This window comes from Sarcophilus harrisii, chromosome 1 (assembly GCF_902635505.1).
Source record: "Sarcophilus harrisii chromosome 1, mSarHar1.11, whole genome shotgun sequence".
In the NCBI taxonomy this organism is placed as follows: Eukaryota; Metazoa; Chordata; class Mammalia; order Dasyuromorphia; family Dasyuridae; genus Sarcophilus; species Sarcophilus harrisii.
This window is the reverse complement of record NC_045426.1, coordinates 356,685,974-356,704,595: the sequence shown is the minus strand read 5'-3', so window position 1 is coordinate 356,704,595 and position 18,622 is coordinate 356,685,974. Positions and strand designations below refer to the sequence as shown.

General features: G+C 34.8%; 2 protein-coding genes across 2 annotated transcripts in view; one reads left to right on the top strand and one right to left on the bottom strand.

The window, feature by feature from the left end:
* POLI (DNA polymerase iota) overlaps positions 1-18,622 on the top strand; it is a 76,797-nt gene that overhangs the window by 53,969 nt on the left and 4,206 nt on the right. The gene's annotated exons all lie outside the window — the stretch shown is intronic.
* Positions 1-18,622, bottom strand: part of STARD6 (StAR related lipid transfer domain containing 6) — a 39,702-nt gene that overhangs the window by 17,000 nt on the left and 4,080 nt on the right. The window contains exons 2-3 of the mRNA XM_003759551.4: positions 16,965-17,058; positions 16,736-16,785 (exon numbers count right to left, since the gene is read on the bottom strand). Coding sequence (XP_003759599.1) covers positions 16,736-16,785; positions 16,965-17,054 — 140 coding nt within the window. The 5' untranslated portion in view covers positions 17,055-17,058. The remainder of the gene's footprint in view (positions 1-16,735; positions 16,786-16,964; positions 17,059-18,622) is intronic.

Sequence of the window (18,622 nt, the reverse complement as noted above, 5' to 3'; positions counted from 1 at the left end):
TAGCCATTTGGCGGAGGGACAGTGTCATATTTTTCCATTGAGTTTGTTGCCTGTGTTGCCCTTGCCTGCCCTTTTTCTCTGTTTAGGAAAAATATAAAATATTTGTTGATTATGGTAATTTCTAGGCTCTTTTAGCCTATTTTTGGTAACTAGTTTATATCAGTTAAACTTCCTTAAAGTATGGCAATAATCAGAATCTACATATTGACTTTGTAAAATAGAAAATTTATAAAGTAAAAAACAGCCTATTAAAATAATACTGTTGTTAATGCATTGTGTATTCTTATTTTTTCTTCTAATTTGTTCTAATGAGTCAGTGATTTGACTGCCATAGGCACCTGAATCTGAAAGGTACCTACCATGTTAATAACCATTTATTTCCAGTTTAAGAATCACAATGCTTAGGACTTTCTGATTCTCTTTTTGAAAGAAATATGCATAACACAGAGATGTGAAGCTTCTGAGTAATCAATTACTCTTTGATCCGTCACTTCCTTTTTTCATCTAGCTCTAGACCCTACAATTTTTTGTAACCATCCTCCCCAGTACTTATTTTTGCAGTGGAAAAAAGAAGATATATGCTAACTTGGTTTAGAAGATTTGGCAGTTTCCCCATAGAATTTGTTTTTTACTTCATCCTTTGGATCTAATTTTGGCCCATAAGCTACTATTTTTATGGTGATTTCTCTCTCTCTTTATATATATATATACATATAATTATTAAAACTGCAATGTGAAATGACCAATCCATGAAATGATGTTTCGTGTAACTTTTTAATGAACAATGAGATAAAATCTACCAACTCCTCCATATGCCTCTCCAAGGAGAACCTATAACTTATCTGCAAGGAGTTTTTTTCCTGGCTTAATCTAAAATTAGAATGATAATATGACTGAAATTTGTTCTTCCAGGAGTATATCAATTCAGTTACTGAGCAAGTAATCAAATTTTGAGTAACAATAATTAAATTAATGTTTATAGATGTTCTAAAGTAGATTCTTAGAGATGGTGACTCATGAAATTATATATTACATATAAAATTCTATGAAATCATTAAATGTTTCATAAATATAAATGCCTATAATAACTGTTATTACTAATCTAAAAGTAAACATTCCTTTAGATTTAAGATAAATCAAATGTTAATTTTTTTTCCTAAAGAAGCCAGTCATGTTTCTTAAAACTTCTGCTCATATATGTATCTTTGTTGATAGAACTTTGTACACAAAGGATTCTATAGGGCATGTGCTAGAAAAAAGTATCAGACTTAAAATCAGAAATTCTGGGTTTGAATTCCCACACTTAACTTGGTGACCCTGAGCAAGGTAGTTAAACTTTTTCAGCCTCAGTTTTCTCATCAATAAAATGGAAATAATAATGCTAGTACTACTTACCTCAAAATTTTGTTGTGAGGAAAAAATTTTGTAAAACAGTCTTTTTAAAAGTCAGAGAAGATGATGATCATAAAATTCTTTAGCAAACAATCTACAATTTTATGCATAAAGACATTTCCCTTTTACCCATAGCAATGCCCAGTCTTAGGTAACATTTTCTTCCCTCGACTTTTTCATTTGCAAACAGGACTTATTGTTAAGCACTTAGTAAATATTAAGAGCTATGAAAGCCAAAAAATGAACTCCAAAGAGATTCTTAGATCCATTCTTGGGACAGTTTTAAAGAAACGTGTTTATACCTAGTTTTCACATTTTAATCCTAGTTTTGCTCTCTGAACCAATACCTTTTTAAAAATCATGGCTTCTAAGTATTTGAAGATGGCAATCTTCCCTTGATTTCCCTTGCATTCCTTTTAGGATAAGCATCTCCTATAACTTGTTATTCTTCATATGTTCCTTCCAATACTCCAGATTCTAATATCTTAGAACTACTACTGTGGCACTGGGATTCTGTATGTGTTGTCCCATCATCACTACTTTTCTAGTTATCCAGGTCCTCAATGATGTGTTTTATCCCAATTCTCAACTTCCAAGTATTTATTAATAATATGTGTGGACTTATGTCCACATTGCCCTTTGAATTCCTTGCAGTTTTCTTCTTCGGCAGTCACAAATGTACGTGATGATTCATAGTCATTAGGCATTAACAGAATAGTTATGTTAAATAGTCTTTTGTAGCAGCTAGCAGAGAGGGGTTATGGAAACAATGCAGTTTCTGAAATGCCACAGAACCTAGTTTTAGCTGTGGGACTGGAAGGTACTTCAGAGGCCTTGTAATCCAAGTCCAACCCTTCATTTTACTGAGGAGAAAATTGAGGCTGCAGGAGATTCCTTTATTTGCCCTGGAAATACAAGTATTCAGCAATAGAGGTGGGATTTGAATCCAGGATCTCCACTTCCAGAGCCAGTTCTCTTTGTACCAACTGTGCTACTAAATTCTAGGCCAAGGTCATTGTCCATCTGCAATCCTCATTCAAGATTTATATGGATTCACTCGGGCTGATTATTTAGCTATAAGTTTTAGTGTAGGCAACAGATGTTTCTACCCACTTTGGAAAACGATTATTTTTGTATTGCTGTACATTTCGGTGAAATGGGTTTGTGAACTTCAGAGTTCCATGAAATTTGTATAAAGTCATTGAAGAGTATGTATTAGACCAGGTCATCTGACTTGAAAGCAAGGCATATGAATGCCAAAGAGTTCATGTCTTCTCTTAGGATTAATTTCTCCCTTCTCAGCTATAAGAGTCTTTGGACATTCTTCTGATGAAATTAATTCATAGAATATCCAATATGACTTGAGCCTTTGGGTAATTTTTCGGTAGTATTTGAGAAGCAGAGTGGGTATGGAAGCATATAAAGTGATTAAAGTCTGAGATTAGCATGTAGAAACTGGCAAAATTCATTACAACTTGGATCTCTGAGCCTGAATATATGCTAAGTCCCACTGCTAATCCCCAGCACATTTGGAGAAGCTGCAATGATGAAGTACTGTAGGCAAATGTGGTAACTAAGTGTCATAATGAAGAAAATGTCTAGGATAGTGTTGATAGACTCAGAGTATAAAATGCATGGAGAATAAGATAGTCTTCTCTTTTTTTTGACTGTATGTGGGTCATCTTCTATCATAATGTATACATATAAGGTAAGCATATGATCTCCTTTATATTATGCCTTACATATTGTTTGCAAACATTTTATGTCCATCACTAGATTGTAAACTACACAAAATCCTACACTGTAATTGAAGAAGGAAACAATATCTTACTTATCTTCATATCTCTCTCAGTGTCTAGACTAATATCTTGTATGTAGAATATATTAAACATATACTTTTTTCATGAATTTAAAATAATTTTGCTTTGAGAATTTTTGAGGTTCTCATTGTGCAGGTCTGATTATTGAAATAACTGAAAGGCATTCATATACGTATGAATTCAAGGGGAACTAGTGTTATTTGTACATAAGAGGCTCTAGTTCTGACCACATCAACTCTGATTTGATTATTAAATTCCCTACATCATAAACTACTTTAACTGAACCTCAACTGGCATTCTTAACTCTTATTTTTATTAAACATGTGCAATTCTTCTATACATATTTCCACATTTATCATACTGCACAAGAAAAATCAGATCAAAAAGAAAAAGAATGAGGAAAAAAACAAGTACACAACAACAAAAAAGGTGAAAAAACTATGTTGTGATCCACATTCAATCCCTATAGTCCTCTTTCTAGATATAGATGGTTCTATTACCAGTCTATTAGAACTGGCTGAAATCACCTCATTGTTGAAAAAAGTTATGTCCATCAGAATTATCACATAACCTTATTGTTGTTGTATAAAATGATCTCTTGATTCTACTCACTTCACTTAGCATTAGTTCATGTAAGTCTTTCCATACCTTTCTGAAATCATCCTGCTAATTGTTCTTATAGAACAATAATTCTTTCTAGATTTGTCTGATCAGAAATATTATCTTGGTCTCTTCCTCTTCCCTGAATATATTCCAACAGTAATGACTTGGCGTTTATCTAAATTTTGCCTCACTGAGGACTGTCCATTCTGGAATTGCTGTCAACCTATATTTTCCTATATAGCGCCAACAGTTTTTAATCCCTCAGACTATAATATTTGCAAATCCTCAGGCCAGACAGATGAAAACAGAGGGCCAGGATTTTTTTCCTTAGGGTCTTATGGCACTAATCTACAAGGCTGACAAGATTCAACTTTGTTACACCAAAAAATCTAACTTCTGGGCCCAAATGATAATATCACTACAACATTCATTATAGCTTTCTGCCAGCTTGATAAGCTATCAGAAAAGAAAATGTAGAGGAAGAAACAAGTAACTATCCAGATATATGGTGTAGATCATTCTATTTTCTAAGCCTTATTGCTACCAAATGAAGACTAGACTTTTCTTCTGTCTGCATATGCACTACAAATGAGCAATGGTTTAATATAGAAGAGAGAACACGGATTGGAAGACAAATTTTTTTGAAATAAAAAATAAATCTGGAAGCTTTGACAAAAACATAACACAATAATTGAATATGTCAGCTTTTTTGGGGCCATAAGTCAGGGCCTAGTTTGGAATAAGGCCACATATAAGTGGGTTTCTAATAGTCATCAGACTCCTTACCCTTCCCCCCAAATCTCTGGGTCAGTGACCAGGTCTGCCTGTCATTTCAGAATCTCCATGCCATTAACGTTCCTAGAAACTAGATGACAGAAACATTAGACTCTTGCTGGTAATGCCAGATGACTTTCCAATTAAAGTGCATGGAGTTGTCATTAATTTGGTAGACTCACACTTTTTATGACCCTTACCTCCTGACTCTGACTGTCTCCAATGATTAGAGTTGGATATGATGAATTCATACAAAAAAGAGGATTGATTCCTAGTTTCAAAATGTGGCATAAGCAGTGCTTTATAAACTTAGAAAACTATAGACTAGATAAAATGGCAAAGGATTTCAGATGGGAATGTTTCTATCTCACCCTGAAGATCAATGAAAAGTCTTAGGAGGAATGTCATCCTGCGTGTGGTCAGTGTTCACACATAAGAACAGGGCATAACTCCACACAGATAAATCATGACAGCATCACATTTCCTTTTCCCATGTTCCTGACCTCTTTGTATCTAAATCTGATTTTGTTCTCTAGATAAAACTCTTAGAAGAGTTTCATTGAAAATCTCATGTGTTTCCTTATCCTTGCCTGTAAAGATTCCTATAGTCTGGTTTTAACCTAGATCTTGCTCAACAGGAAATGGCAGCTCTAATTGTAATCTGTGACTGCAGTCCGATCCATGGTCCTGATCCTGCTAAACTTCTATAGTTAAAAATATCTCTTTAGATAACTGGAAAATTTAGAGGTTTTAGAAAGTCAAAACTTAGAACCATTTTTCAGGGTTAGGCACTAGTGAGCAACCCCAATCTGCCTTTACAATCCTGTTTTTCCTTGCTTCTTTTGGCTTCTAAAAAGCCACACAATTATTAGATACTATTTACTTAAGAGATTTTTATAACCTAAGTATTTAAATTCCTACTCATTAGATATTTACAACTTCCTGTTTACCAGAGATTTTACTACTTATTCAAGTAGAGGTATGTTTGACACCTTGATATGAGGTTGGAGAAGATAATTTTCAAATGATTGGAGGAGCAATAAGCAATTCAATAAACAATACACTAGACACTGTGCATTAAAGAAGAGACTTGAATGTTTTCATCTTCTGCTATGACAGATCATATTCTTTTCTCAAGGGATGAGGCTTTTGGAAGTCAGAACCAATTATAATGTTAGGAAAAGAGGGATGAAGGGAGAAGAAGCAATGGTGCACAAACACAATGCTGATTTTATGTATTTTATTTTTTTTTGTCAGGATAGGTAAAGAATAGGGGCATGAGTATGGCAATGGGGAGCTCCCTGATTTATAAAAAAATCCCCCAGACCATACACATATATTGAAGTAACTAGAGATTCATTTTGTTCATGAAGCTTTTTTTAAGATAAAAACTCCCACAATAGTGTAAAGTTTATTGGTTATTCATAACTTTGACAATTGGATCAATGTATAGATGAGATCAGCAGCATTCATGAAATAGGCATTTTTGATTGGAAGAGGAAGGTAGAAGGAATTATTATGGAATAGAGTAAATCTATGTGGATTAGGGAGTTTGGAGTAGCAAGACTAGGATCAGAAAATAGACTGCAAAAGGTGAGATTCAAAATTGGTGGTTGTAGAATATTAAAGACAGATTTTGTTTGCTTTGTAACTTTGTCTTGTGCTTTTGTAGAAGTGTTTGATGGTGAAAAAAACTGCACATATGAGTCTTAGAGGTTATACATGCCTGAATTAAGTTGTCAGGACTAGTTTGGAAAGACTAGAAATCTCAGTGTCCTCCCAACAATTCAATCAATTCAGTTCAAGTTTGTCCAGCTTCACTCTGTCTTTTCTCTCCAATGCTCTTCCACAAGAAAGATGAGAGAAAACAAAGAAGATGGAGGGGGAAACTCCCCTTTAGAATTTTGGCATTTCTGTGTTTGGCAAATACTTCTGGAATCTTAAAATAATGCTAAGATATTACTTATCACTCAGTAGAGCCAGAAGTATCCAGGGCTGCCTATTACATTATCCCCTCTGAAAAAGACACTGAGCTGCTCTGCCCCTTTAACCACCCCAAGTATAATATATCTGTGCTCTCAAATGGATGAAGAATTTACTCATTCAGCCAGAATTTATTAAGCACTTGTGCTGACACTGTGGAGATGCAAATTCTGACACATTAGAGATTTTAAAACCATAGCATTTAACATAGGAGATCAAATAAAAGATCTCGACATAAAAATCTGTTTCAGCTAGATAGTATCTTAATAACTGTAATTAAACTTGGTGATAATTAAAAGTGAGCTCAGAGCAAGCTGAAACTATTCTAACAACTCTCTGCCTCTTCACTCACTCTGGTGCTGCTCCCTATATTAGCTTCATATGCAAATACAGTTTGAAAATGGTCCTGTTAAAAGTGTGGTGAAAAGTGTGTTGGATTTGGAAGCATGATCTGGTGATCTCTGAATTCTTCCAATTATGAATTCTAGGTCTCTTCTAATGATAAATTCTAGGATTATTGCTGTGTACTCGCATATGAAAAGACTGAAGATCCTTATGATTTGAGTTGGGGGTAAAAGAGGGAAGTATATGCAGCAGCCTCAGGTTGGGTGAAAGGAGTAGGAGGCAGTATATAAGCAGCTAATTAAATATGAGACATTTGTAAAATTGATATTCATAATTTGTGGAGTGTATAAGTTTATATAACATAGAATCTTTGAGATTTTATGTGATTTCAAGGGATTTAACCTCTGAATTAACTTTGTACATGTTAATGAGAAAAAAATTAAAAATGGGTTCCTTCCTCCTCACGTGAAAATGACATTTAAATTTGCTCTCCAATATTATAACAATAACAACAAAATTCTAAGCATTTAGGGAAAAAATATTGTATTCCATGTGTTACTTGGCCTTTTGCAATTACTCTTTGTAAACAATTAAAAATTTCATTCTAATCACATTTTTCCTTAAAAATTGGTATTTATTAATTTGTGAGATTATTTTCCTTCTCCCACGTCCAGTATGAATCATTAGTCAGAATTATTCCTGTTGGCAAAGCTTCTGAAGATTATACTTGTGTAACACAGAAGTGGGTGTAAAAGTCCTGGTTTGAACCTCAAATTTTGATTTACAAAAGAATGGCTGCTTCTTGCATCACTGAATTACCTAACAACTGAGGTTTTTTTTCACAAGTTTGTTTATTAGAGGTAAAGAAAATATACACCAACTTCTCTAGTTATCTGTGGCTGATCACAGCCGGTAGTATAGCAAACCAGATCTTTAGAGATAAAAGTTTCACTGGTAGCTAAAATATGACCCTTTCAAATGGCCTAAACTACCTTAGAACTTTTACAATGATGGTAAAGAAATTACAAATTCTATCAAATAGTCACTATCAAAAGTGTGATGTAGTTTCTAAAGATGGAAATTCCTAGCTTATCAATCACCCTAACTCTGCAATGGATGTGGCAATAAATACTGGGCTGTAGTAAAGAAGAGCCAGCTAACCATAGGCGAGAGAAAGAGAGCAAACAGCTCCACTGTACTACTTTTAAAGAGTCAGATGGTCAATCAAGAAGGTTATTTCAATCCAAGTGGTAGGAGACCTGTAAACTATGCATGGAATTACACATATAAATACTGAAGAGGGTTTTATAATTAGGACATCCTTTTACATTCAAAGATCACTTGGAATAATAATAATAATTAACATGTATATGATGCTTTAAAATTTGCAAAGTGCTTTAATACTTTACATATGTTATCCCATTTAATCTTCACATTAATTCTGGAAGGTAGGTGACTATTCTTATACCTATTTTACAGATAAACAAATGGAAGCTGAAAGAAAGTTAAATGATTTGCTCAAAGTTATCCTACTATTAAGTGTCTGAGGCTGAATATGAACTCAAGTGTTCCTGATTCAAAATTCAGCACTTTAGATCCAACTCCATCCAAAGTAGTTTATTATTGGAAGTATAATACAGCTGCACTTATAACATATTCCTATGGCAAGAACCCCTGGCATAGCATCCTAGGGAGACAATGGTAAATTTAGTATGAAACAACTTAGTAAATTGAAAACAAGAGCAACACAAATATCTGTTTATCTAACCAAGAGTCCTTTTCCATCTAAAATTAACTCTAAAAAATAAAATTAAACAAAAACCACAACATCTTTTTAGCTCTTTACAACTCTGTCCTCTGGAGTCTGTCACCAGAGGTTTTAACCTGGGATCTTCAAACTTATTTTTTTTTTAATTTGATAATTATTTCAGCATAATTGATTTTCTTTATTGTCATATATTTCATTTTATGTATTTAAAAACATTATTCTGAAAAGTCTTTAGGCTTCACTCAATTGTCAAAGGGGTACAGGATACAAAATAAAATTATGAATCCCTGATCTAGAGAACTAATTTCCTTTAAAATCCTTTTAACCTTAATTCCTTTTTAGAGGTTCATAATACCCATTAGTTGCCTGTTCCCAGGTGGAAATGAGAGGCACCTTAGAAATAAGTATCCAGTTGAGGTGATAGAAAGTACAAGAGGGCACAAAAACTAAAAAATATAATGCACTGTATCCATTTTGGGGAGTATGTTGCTAATTTTTAAACCTCATACAGGCGTCTGACAGTAAACATGGTAAGAAAGTTCCAACACAGAATTGGGAATCTGTCAGTACTGCCTTTTGACACTAGAGGGAGACAGTGCCAACCCTACTGGGTATCTGAGAGCAGAAGCGCCCCAAGGGCTTTCATCCCAACCTTCCAGGCAAGTGCTTTCCATATATTATATTTAAAACCAACTGGAAAAAAGCCTTTGTGTTTTAAATTGTTAAAGTAATGAAGCACAGTAAGAAAAAAAAATGCTGCTAATGTTTTCTTCCTCTGAACTACATTCCAGAAGGTAGTTTTCAAAGAATTTTAAGTTGCCAGCTTGCTGTTCAGGTCTCCCAAGGACAAGCCAGTACCTGATCTGGTCACCCCGTAGCTGGGAGAACACAATGAAAATGTATAATTTCATCCTGTTTGTAGATTATTCAGAATTTTGTGGGGCCATGGAGTGGGAGTACAAAGGAATGATGACGGTAATATTTAAGGAAATTAGGGTTGGGGAAGAATGGCCAACTTGGAATTGAGGGACAGGAAGATAGTTTGGACCCTTATCACTTTTCCTGCTAGACATGCTCACAAGTCACAGAAGAGAGAGGAACAATTGCAGCTACCAAACCAGATGGCCAAGTTGGCATCAGCAATGGACTGATCTCCAATGGGATTGGCTTGGAAAGTATAAAATATCATTGGTGTCTGCTGGTGCAATTTACTCTTTAAAATGGTCTTTTTTCTGCCCGAAGCGGGGATAATTTCAGGCATTTTGGGGGGGAGGGTTGGTGTCTCAAAGGTCATAAGTTCTAGAGCCTTATAAAATCTTAAAGATCATCTAGTCCAAACTATTCATTTTACAGATGGAGAAACTGAGGCTCCAGACACCTGCTCAAGGCTATCCAAATAATAATAATTGGAACCAGGATTAGAGTATAGCTCCTTTTGACTCTAAATATGGGCTCTTTCTAAAGTATGTACCATGGGAGAAACTTAGAAAAGACTATTCTCACATTTTAGTGTTTGTTATAAGTAGTACCTGAATCTTTACCACACAAAACTAATTCTCATAGCAATTCTATGAAAGCAGGTTGGTGAAATTATAAAATTCCAAATTTGCATATGGGGAAATGTAACTACCAATTTACATACATACACAGTCAGCAGAATACAAATTTATTTCCATTGAATGAAAGAGTTTTCTCCTCTAGAGCTTGTTTCATGTCAACTGCCAATTACTTATACAAAATAAGGAAAACAGTAGCATAGATATCAGGAGATAATCCAAAAAAGCATCAGGATTTAGAATTTAGTATTTAGCCACCAAGGATTTATTATTTACTATATTTGAGTATGCATTTGTCTTACTTATTGGGTAATTTGTAGAACTTCAAAAAAATGATAAATCTTTACTGGGGAGTTGGAAAACTCAATTTTCTTGCTTCCTTATTTCACCATGAAGAAAAGGAACAGGACTTTCCACAAGTTCATGTACAATTTCAGAAACTTCATAGCTGTGGGGGCCCAGACAAATCACTTAACCTTTGTTTGCTGCCTCAATTGTCTTATCTGTAAAATGGGAACAATAATAGTACCCACTTCCAGGGGTGATTGTGAGGATTAGATGAGATCAGCTATAAAGAGCTTTACAAACCTTAAAAGCTATCTAAATATGTGCAAGGAAACATGCCAAAGTTACAAAGGAAACAATCCATGCCCTCAACATCTTAGCTAGCAAGCTAACATCAGCTAACTATTATGCTTATTCTCCTCCTCCTCATTGTTTGTTATTATGCTGTTCAGTCTTTTCATTTATGGCCAACTCTTTGTGACCCCATTTGGGTTTGTTTGGGTTTTTTTGGCAAAGATACCGGAGGGGTTTTTGACATTTCCTTTTCCAGCTCATTTTTACAGATGAGAAAATTGAGGAAAATGGGATTAAGTGACTTGTCCAGTGTTGGAATCCTAATGTCAACTCAACTTGAAACAAGGACATCTACAGCCTTCTCTAAGTCCTTGGAATTCTCCAGTATTTATTATAAAAAAGAAATCTGGAAAATGAAGGATGTTAATGGATTTAAGAAAGGTAAATGAACAGATGGAAACTATGGGAACTCTTCAGCCTGGACTTCCATCTCTTACTCAGTTGCCTAGAGAATGGCCTCTTTGGGTTATAGACATCAAAGATTGTTTCTATTCTATCCCTCAAAAAAGGAGGATATGAAAAGATTTGCCTTTTCAGTGCCCAGTGTTAGTTTAGCTGAGCCTTATAAAAGATATGAATGGACAGTTTTGCCACAGGGAATGAAAAGCAACCCTACTTTGTGCCAAATATATGTTGCTGCTGCTCTTACTCGAATGAGAAAAGCATTTCCAAAGGTAATATTGTTGCATTATATGGATGATATTTTGGGGTATGCACCTGAAGAACAAATGTTAGAAGCATGTCTACAAAAGACCATAGAAATGCTAAGAAACTACAAACTTCATATCGCTACGGAAAAAATTCAAAGGCATGCTTTGTTGGAATATTTACAAAGTGTTTAAGACATTGGAGTTAATTTAATCTTAGAAAGAGTTTTGTGCCAGAACTTGAACTAGGTACAAAGTGGAACTGATTGAACAACGCTTGAGTTCACATCTTTAGAGAGCTCATAAGTATCTAAGTACTCAATGGAGTTCACACCTTTGGGAGAGTTCAGGGCTAGTATGAGATCTGAATTCACACCTCCCTTAGAACCAGAGAGCACTCTGGGAGATAACCCAGAATCCCTCTCCCTCCAGAAGGCGGAGTTAACCTTTGGGAGATCACATAAATAGAGGGAGCTCTTGGAGGTTGGGACAGACTGGAGATTGAGAAGCCACGAGTCGGAGCTGGCTGGAGGCTGAAGAAAGCAGAGGCAGAAGCCAAGGAAAAGCTGCAAGATCTCTTGGAGCCAGGCAGAGAGATAGGCCTCAACTAATCGGGCTGAATTTGGAAGGAGAAATAAACGTTTGCACTTTTACCAGCTGGCTGTGATTTTGGAATAATTATTTATTTCAACTGAGACTAAGGCTGACTCCAAGAAAACCCACCACAATGCTCCTTTTCAATATTTAGGATATGAAATATATCCTAAGGCACTTACATTACAAAAACTGTCTTTAAGAACAGAGAAGTTAAATACTTTGAATGATTTCCAAAAATTAATAGAAGATATCCAATGGATGCGTCCAGTGCTCGGCTTAGCTACCAATCAATTGCAACCCCTATATGACATTTTAAGGGGAGACACTGCTTTAAATTCACCACGCCAGCTTACAAAAGAAGCTCGAGCGGCTTTGAGAGAAGTTGAAGTGGCTTTATCCAATGTGGTTGAAAGAGCCACTCAAAAACCCTTGGAAATATCAGTTTTTGCTACAAAAGAGGCACCCACAGCAGTCCTTCATCAAGGAGACAGTGTGATAGAGTGGGTGAACCTCCCGGCACAACCAGACCAAAGCCTTACTCCATATGCAGTGCTTGTGGCTAGAATTTTATTAAAGGCCATTAAGAGAGCAATACAATTATCTGGGACAAGACCTGATAGGATATACACCTTTTATACTAACGCACAAATTAATGTATGCTGCGAGACCATCCCGAATGGCAAATTTTATTGGCCACAGCTCTAAATTTTGCACATGGGTCTCCATTAAAGATGACCAGACTATTGCATAATTGGCAATGGATTTTTGAGGAGAAGGTTTCTAAGGTTGCTCTTAAAGGACCCACCATCTTTACAGACGCATCTAAACAAAATATTTGTGCTGTATACTCTTATGATTTAACAATAAAAAGAGTAGTCAGAACTCCTTTTCAGTCCACCCAGCAGAACGAATTATATGCAATCATGTTAGCTCTCACTTATTACCCAGGCGATATAAATATAATATCTGATTCAGCCTATTCAGTAGGTGTGGTATAAAGAATTGCCACAGCTCGATTTTCTATGATATTTTCTATTTCCTTTGGTATTTTCATCTCCTTTCCTCAGATGTCAGGGAAGGTGTGATTACCTTTTTGGAGTTCTCACCTTCTTAAGAAGTCAAGGAGGTTATGATCGTCTATGTTCTAAATCAAAAGAAAGGGGGAGATGTTGGAATCCTAGTGTCAACTCAACTTGAAACAAGGTTAAAACTCAAAGGTGATGTCAGAATCCTGTTGTTAACTCAATAGAATTAATACAGTGCTTATTGGTTCACACCTTAGAGCAAATCCTTACAAGGTGATAAGTTGCTAATACTGATGGAAACAATGCTTGTGTTCATACCTTTAAAGAGCTCATGAGTATCTAAGTACTCAATGGAGTTCACACGTTTGGGAGATTCAGGGTTTAGAAAGAGATATCTGAATTCACACCTCCCTTAGGGCCAGAGAGCATGCTGGGAGATATCCCTCAATCCCACTCTTGGAGAAGTAGTATAAATAGAGCACTCTGGGAGATACAGGGGCCTACTCGCCTCAGTTGGAGATTGAGAAGCCACAAGTTGGAGCTGAGCTGGAGGCTGAAGAAAGCAGAGGCAGGAGCCAAGGACAAAGCTGCAAGAGCTCAAGCAGAGAGATAGGTCTCTGGGCTAACCGGGATAATTTGGAAGGAGAAATAAACTTTGCGTTTTTACCAGCTGGCTGCGATTTTGTAGTAATTATTTATTTCAACTGAGACTAAGGCTGCCTCCAGAAAACCTTCACAGTCCAGGGTCACGCAGCTAATTAATAAGTGTCTGAGATCAGATTTGAACCCAGATCTTCCTGAGGCTGAGCACTTTATCCACTGTGTCATCTAGTTGGTATGTTATTATCATCTCATCAAAATCTCTGAGGAATCAAGAGTTTGGGTCAAGCCAAAGGGTAAAGAGAAGATGCAAAGTGAGGAGCAAAGAGACTTCAGCAGATTGCCAACATTAAATTGTCCATAAACAATGGCATCAAAGATATTACTGAAGAGACAGATGCATGGCCAGAAAAAGATGGATAACTAAGGAGAGAGAGCAAAAAGAAAGGCAGCATCTGGGGGAAAGGGTGGAGGGAAGGAGCGGAAAAGTTGGAACAAAATCTTTTGCAATTGTCAGTGCTGAAAAATTACCTATGCATCTATCTTATAAATAAAAAGCTATTAAAAAAAAAAAGAGGAAAGACAGCCCTTATGTGAGCTTCACTGTTACTCATGTATCAAGAGACCCTCAGAAAGGTCCAGAGTATTTAGGGTAGATCCCCTTTGGAGGATCTATAGAGAACCTAGAAGAGAATTGTTGAAATGGAGACTGTGCCAAGTGTCAGACAAATCAATTTCATTCACTTTCCACAAGGAAACTTTCCACAAGGAAAAAGAGGTCCACTTTTTGTCTGATCAATTTTTTGGTTATTGGTAAAAATATTAAATTGAAAGAATCCCTTATATCATCTTTACATTTTTTAATATGAAACTGAAAATGTGAAGGATGTATGCTATGCTCACACTCCTTAAATTATCCTCCTAGAATTTTCATGGAGTTTCAGGGGGAAAAAACTTTGTATGACTATGAAACTATTTATATTCTCATTTTCAATTTCATATTAAAGAAATTTAAAGATGACATTAATCAAGCATTTCAGATTTACAGAGCATTTTACAAAATACTGCATAAGATTCTTATAATGATTCCATGGAATAGTATTGCAAATGTTTTTAACTCCATTTTACAGAATTATTGTCCAGAGTCACAAAGCTGATATTAAAACTCTGAGGTTCAAACTTGAACATCCAAATTTAAGGTGTTTTTGCAATAACACACTGCCTCTGGAACTATCATCTCTAGAAGACCACCTGGACTTCTAGTTCTTTCCTATAAACAGAAAATTATTTATCCATTTAGCTAAATGATAACTCAAAACCAGTAGCAGGGACAAAATATAGGACAGATAAATATCATTGGAGTAGGGTGTGTCTGATAAAGGATAAAAGACAAAAACTAGGAACAAAACATAATTGAATAAGAATAAAAGGAGAAAGAAGTAAATGCATATAATTTAGTTTATATACTAACTCACTTAATTTTTAATTTGAACACATAAATGTGATATAGTTATGTGTTACTTTTGGTAATAAATATGATTAAGGAGAAATTCTAAATGTATGGTTGAAAAATGTCACTTCTAAATTGAAACTATTTCTAGTCATATGAAAAGATGCTCCAAGTCATTATTAATCAGAGAAATGCAAATTAAGACAACTCTAAGATACCACTACACACCTGTCAGATTGGCTAAGATGACAGGAAAAAATAATGATGATTGTTGGAGGGGATGTGGGAAAACTGGGACATTGATGCATTGTTGGTGGAGTTGTGAACGAATCCAACCATTTTGGAGAGTAGTTTGGAACTATGCTCAAAAAGTTATCAAACTGTGCATACCCTTTGATCCAGCAGTGTTACTACTGGGATTATATCCCAAAGAGATTATAAAGAAGGGAAAGGGACCTGTATGTGCACGAATGTTTGTGGCAGCCCTTTTTGTAGTGGCTAAAAACTGGAAACTGAATGGATGTCCATCAGTTGGAGAATGGCTGAATAAATTGTGGTATATGAATATTATGGAATATTACTGTTCTGTAAGAAATGACCAACAGGATGATTTCAGAAAGGCCTGGAGAGACTTACACGAACTGATGCTGAGTGAAATGAGCAGGACCAGGAGATCATTATATACTTCAACAACAATACTATATGATGACCAGTTCTGATGGACCAGACCATCCTCAGCAACGAGATCAACCAAATCTTTTCTAATGGAGCAGTAATGAACTGAACTAGCTATGCCCAGAAAAAGAACTCTGGGAGATGACTAAAAACCATTACATTGAATTCCCAATCCCTATATTTATGCACACCTGCATTTTTGATTTCCTTCACAAGCTAATTGTACAATATTTCAGAGTCTGATTCGTTTTGTACAGCAAAATAACGTTTTGGTCATGTATACTTATTGTGTATCTAATTTATATTTTAATATATTTAACACTGGTTAAAAAAAAAAAAAAAAGAAAAGAAAAATGTCACTTCTGACTATTTCCCTGGAGTTCTTGTGTTAGTCAACCCTTGCATGATCAAAAAATAAAACTTGCTTTAAAAACAGCTTATAAAAAACTAAAATCAGGAGATTCAGCTTTTCCTTTCTAATGCTTCATATAATGGAAAGTCAGAGGCATCCACAAAGCAGATAAAAGATTAAAAAGAAAATCAAAAGTATTGGATGAAAGGAGTCTAACTCCAGAAAAAGAAAAAATCAATTAAACCTTAACCATGTAAAATAATTATTTTTAAATTAGCAATTCTGATGTCTTTTTTCTTCTCTTATCTTTAGATTTGAAAATAATTAGATGATACAATGTTAGTATATTTTCTTAATATCATTTTTAAAAAGTGATTTTGTAACTCACTTTTTACCTTTTGACCTCCATCACATGACTTATAAAAATTGCGGATTCCACTTATATTAGTGTCATTACATTTTTAAAACTGCAAATTTCATTATTTTATATAGATAATTGAAGTACTCACAAAGGTCCGTCGTAATTTCTAGAAGGCTTCCAGGAAATTGTTATCTTTTTCTCAAAGGGGAATAAAAATCCACAAAATAAATTAGCTGTCAGTTGCAAAAACAAAAACAAAAAACACAAACAAATCTCTTTCTGTTTGTTACAAGAAGAAAAAAAAACATTTTAAAATAGCTTTACGATGAATTTGCATATCATAAAATCTCTGGAAACATAATAACTTGTTTTCTTACTGAAGTTTTAGTCACTTTCCAGCCCGATGTATCTCGGCTGAATGCTAAAACCTCTTGGGAGACTTCATCAGCAAGTTTTTTAAAGTCCATCTATCTGTAAAGTTTTAAAAACAAATGATTGGTAGAAGAAACTTATATACAAAAAAAATGAAAATATTCCACAGTTATATTGCACTTTGGCTCTTTGCTTCATACTAATCCTTACTGTTTTGAAAAATATAATCATGCTGACTTTTTCTGTATATCTTTGTTATTTAATCAGTCATCCCAGTTTTACTGGGTATTCTTAGGAATTCAGTTCAATAACATATCCAAATGGTACCTACATATATGTATGGAGAACTGAAACAATCAAAGCATGTTTAACTATAATTTTCTCTTTCTTTGCCTTAAATATGTGATAATTCACAAACATTAATTCTATCTTTTATTACAGCCATTGACTTTCTAATCTTTCCCTCACTTTCCTTGATTTTCTGACATTCTTGTAACATACAACTTTTGATGATTTTTAAAAAAATGTGAATGGGTTCAAAAAGCATTTTAAGCTGTCAGTTCACATGCAGGCCTTGCATTGGCTCACATACAATCTTTATAATTTAATTAACTAATAATTACTAGAGTCTGAAGAACAACATTCTTAGTGTTCAGGAGCAGAAATAAGAGAATGAAGTAGATTGGTAGCAATAGTAAGCTCTTTAAATTAAAAACAAACAATTGTCATTCATATGCAAGTAATGCTAAACATGCTTTCCAGTACTTATGTTATCCTTGTCAGCAATGATGAGTTTACTTATCAGAAATACTAAACATTTATTGAACTCCTACTGTATGCAAAGCACCTTTCCAGATACTGAGGCAAGGATCTTCTGCATGAAATCTTTCCTGATACTCTTAACTCCTAGCTCTCTTGCTCTCAGACTACCTTGTATTTAATTAATTTGTGCATATATATCAATGTATGCATCTATGTGTATTAATTATATTTCATGGTAAATTATCTATACTCATATGTACTTGCTTTCTCTCCCAATATTGTGAATAAGGATGGTTTCATTCTTTGTACTTATATGCCCAGAACCTAGCACAGTTTGTCACAAAGTTGGTACTTAATGATTATTGCTTGCTTGTTGGAAATATCACATACATTCTGCCTTGATAAAGATAAATATATATTATACTGTAGATATTTACAGTTCTAACAAAAATGGGAAAGAAATAATAATACGAAAAATTCCATTTAAAATAACTACTCTGGCTTACTTGCCTCTCTATATTTGGTCTACCAATCTCCTAGCTATTGCCATTGTCTCTGACCTTCTTTCCTGTTTTTAAATCCTCATTCCTAGACTATTCTCACTATCTTGTTCTTACTCTAGGGCTGCTAAATGTCAATGGAAAAAGTTCTGAAAGTGATCTGATTTTAGCTATTGTAAATTCATGATATATAATCTTGATTGGTGCCTTGCTCAACAATACTACTCTACTCTATTGGCTTTTTATTTACATCATTCCTCACAGCACCTATTTTAAACATTTTCTTTTCTTGCTCCCAAATAACCTCCTACCCTCTCACTTGGAAAATATAATCTAGTTTCTCTTCCTTCTATTCTAACCTTTTCAACAACTTCATCTTCTCTTTCTTCCTCCTTTCCACT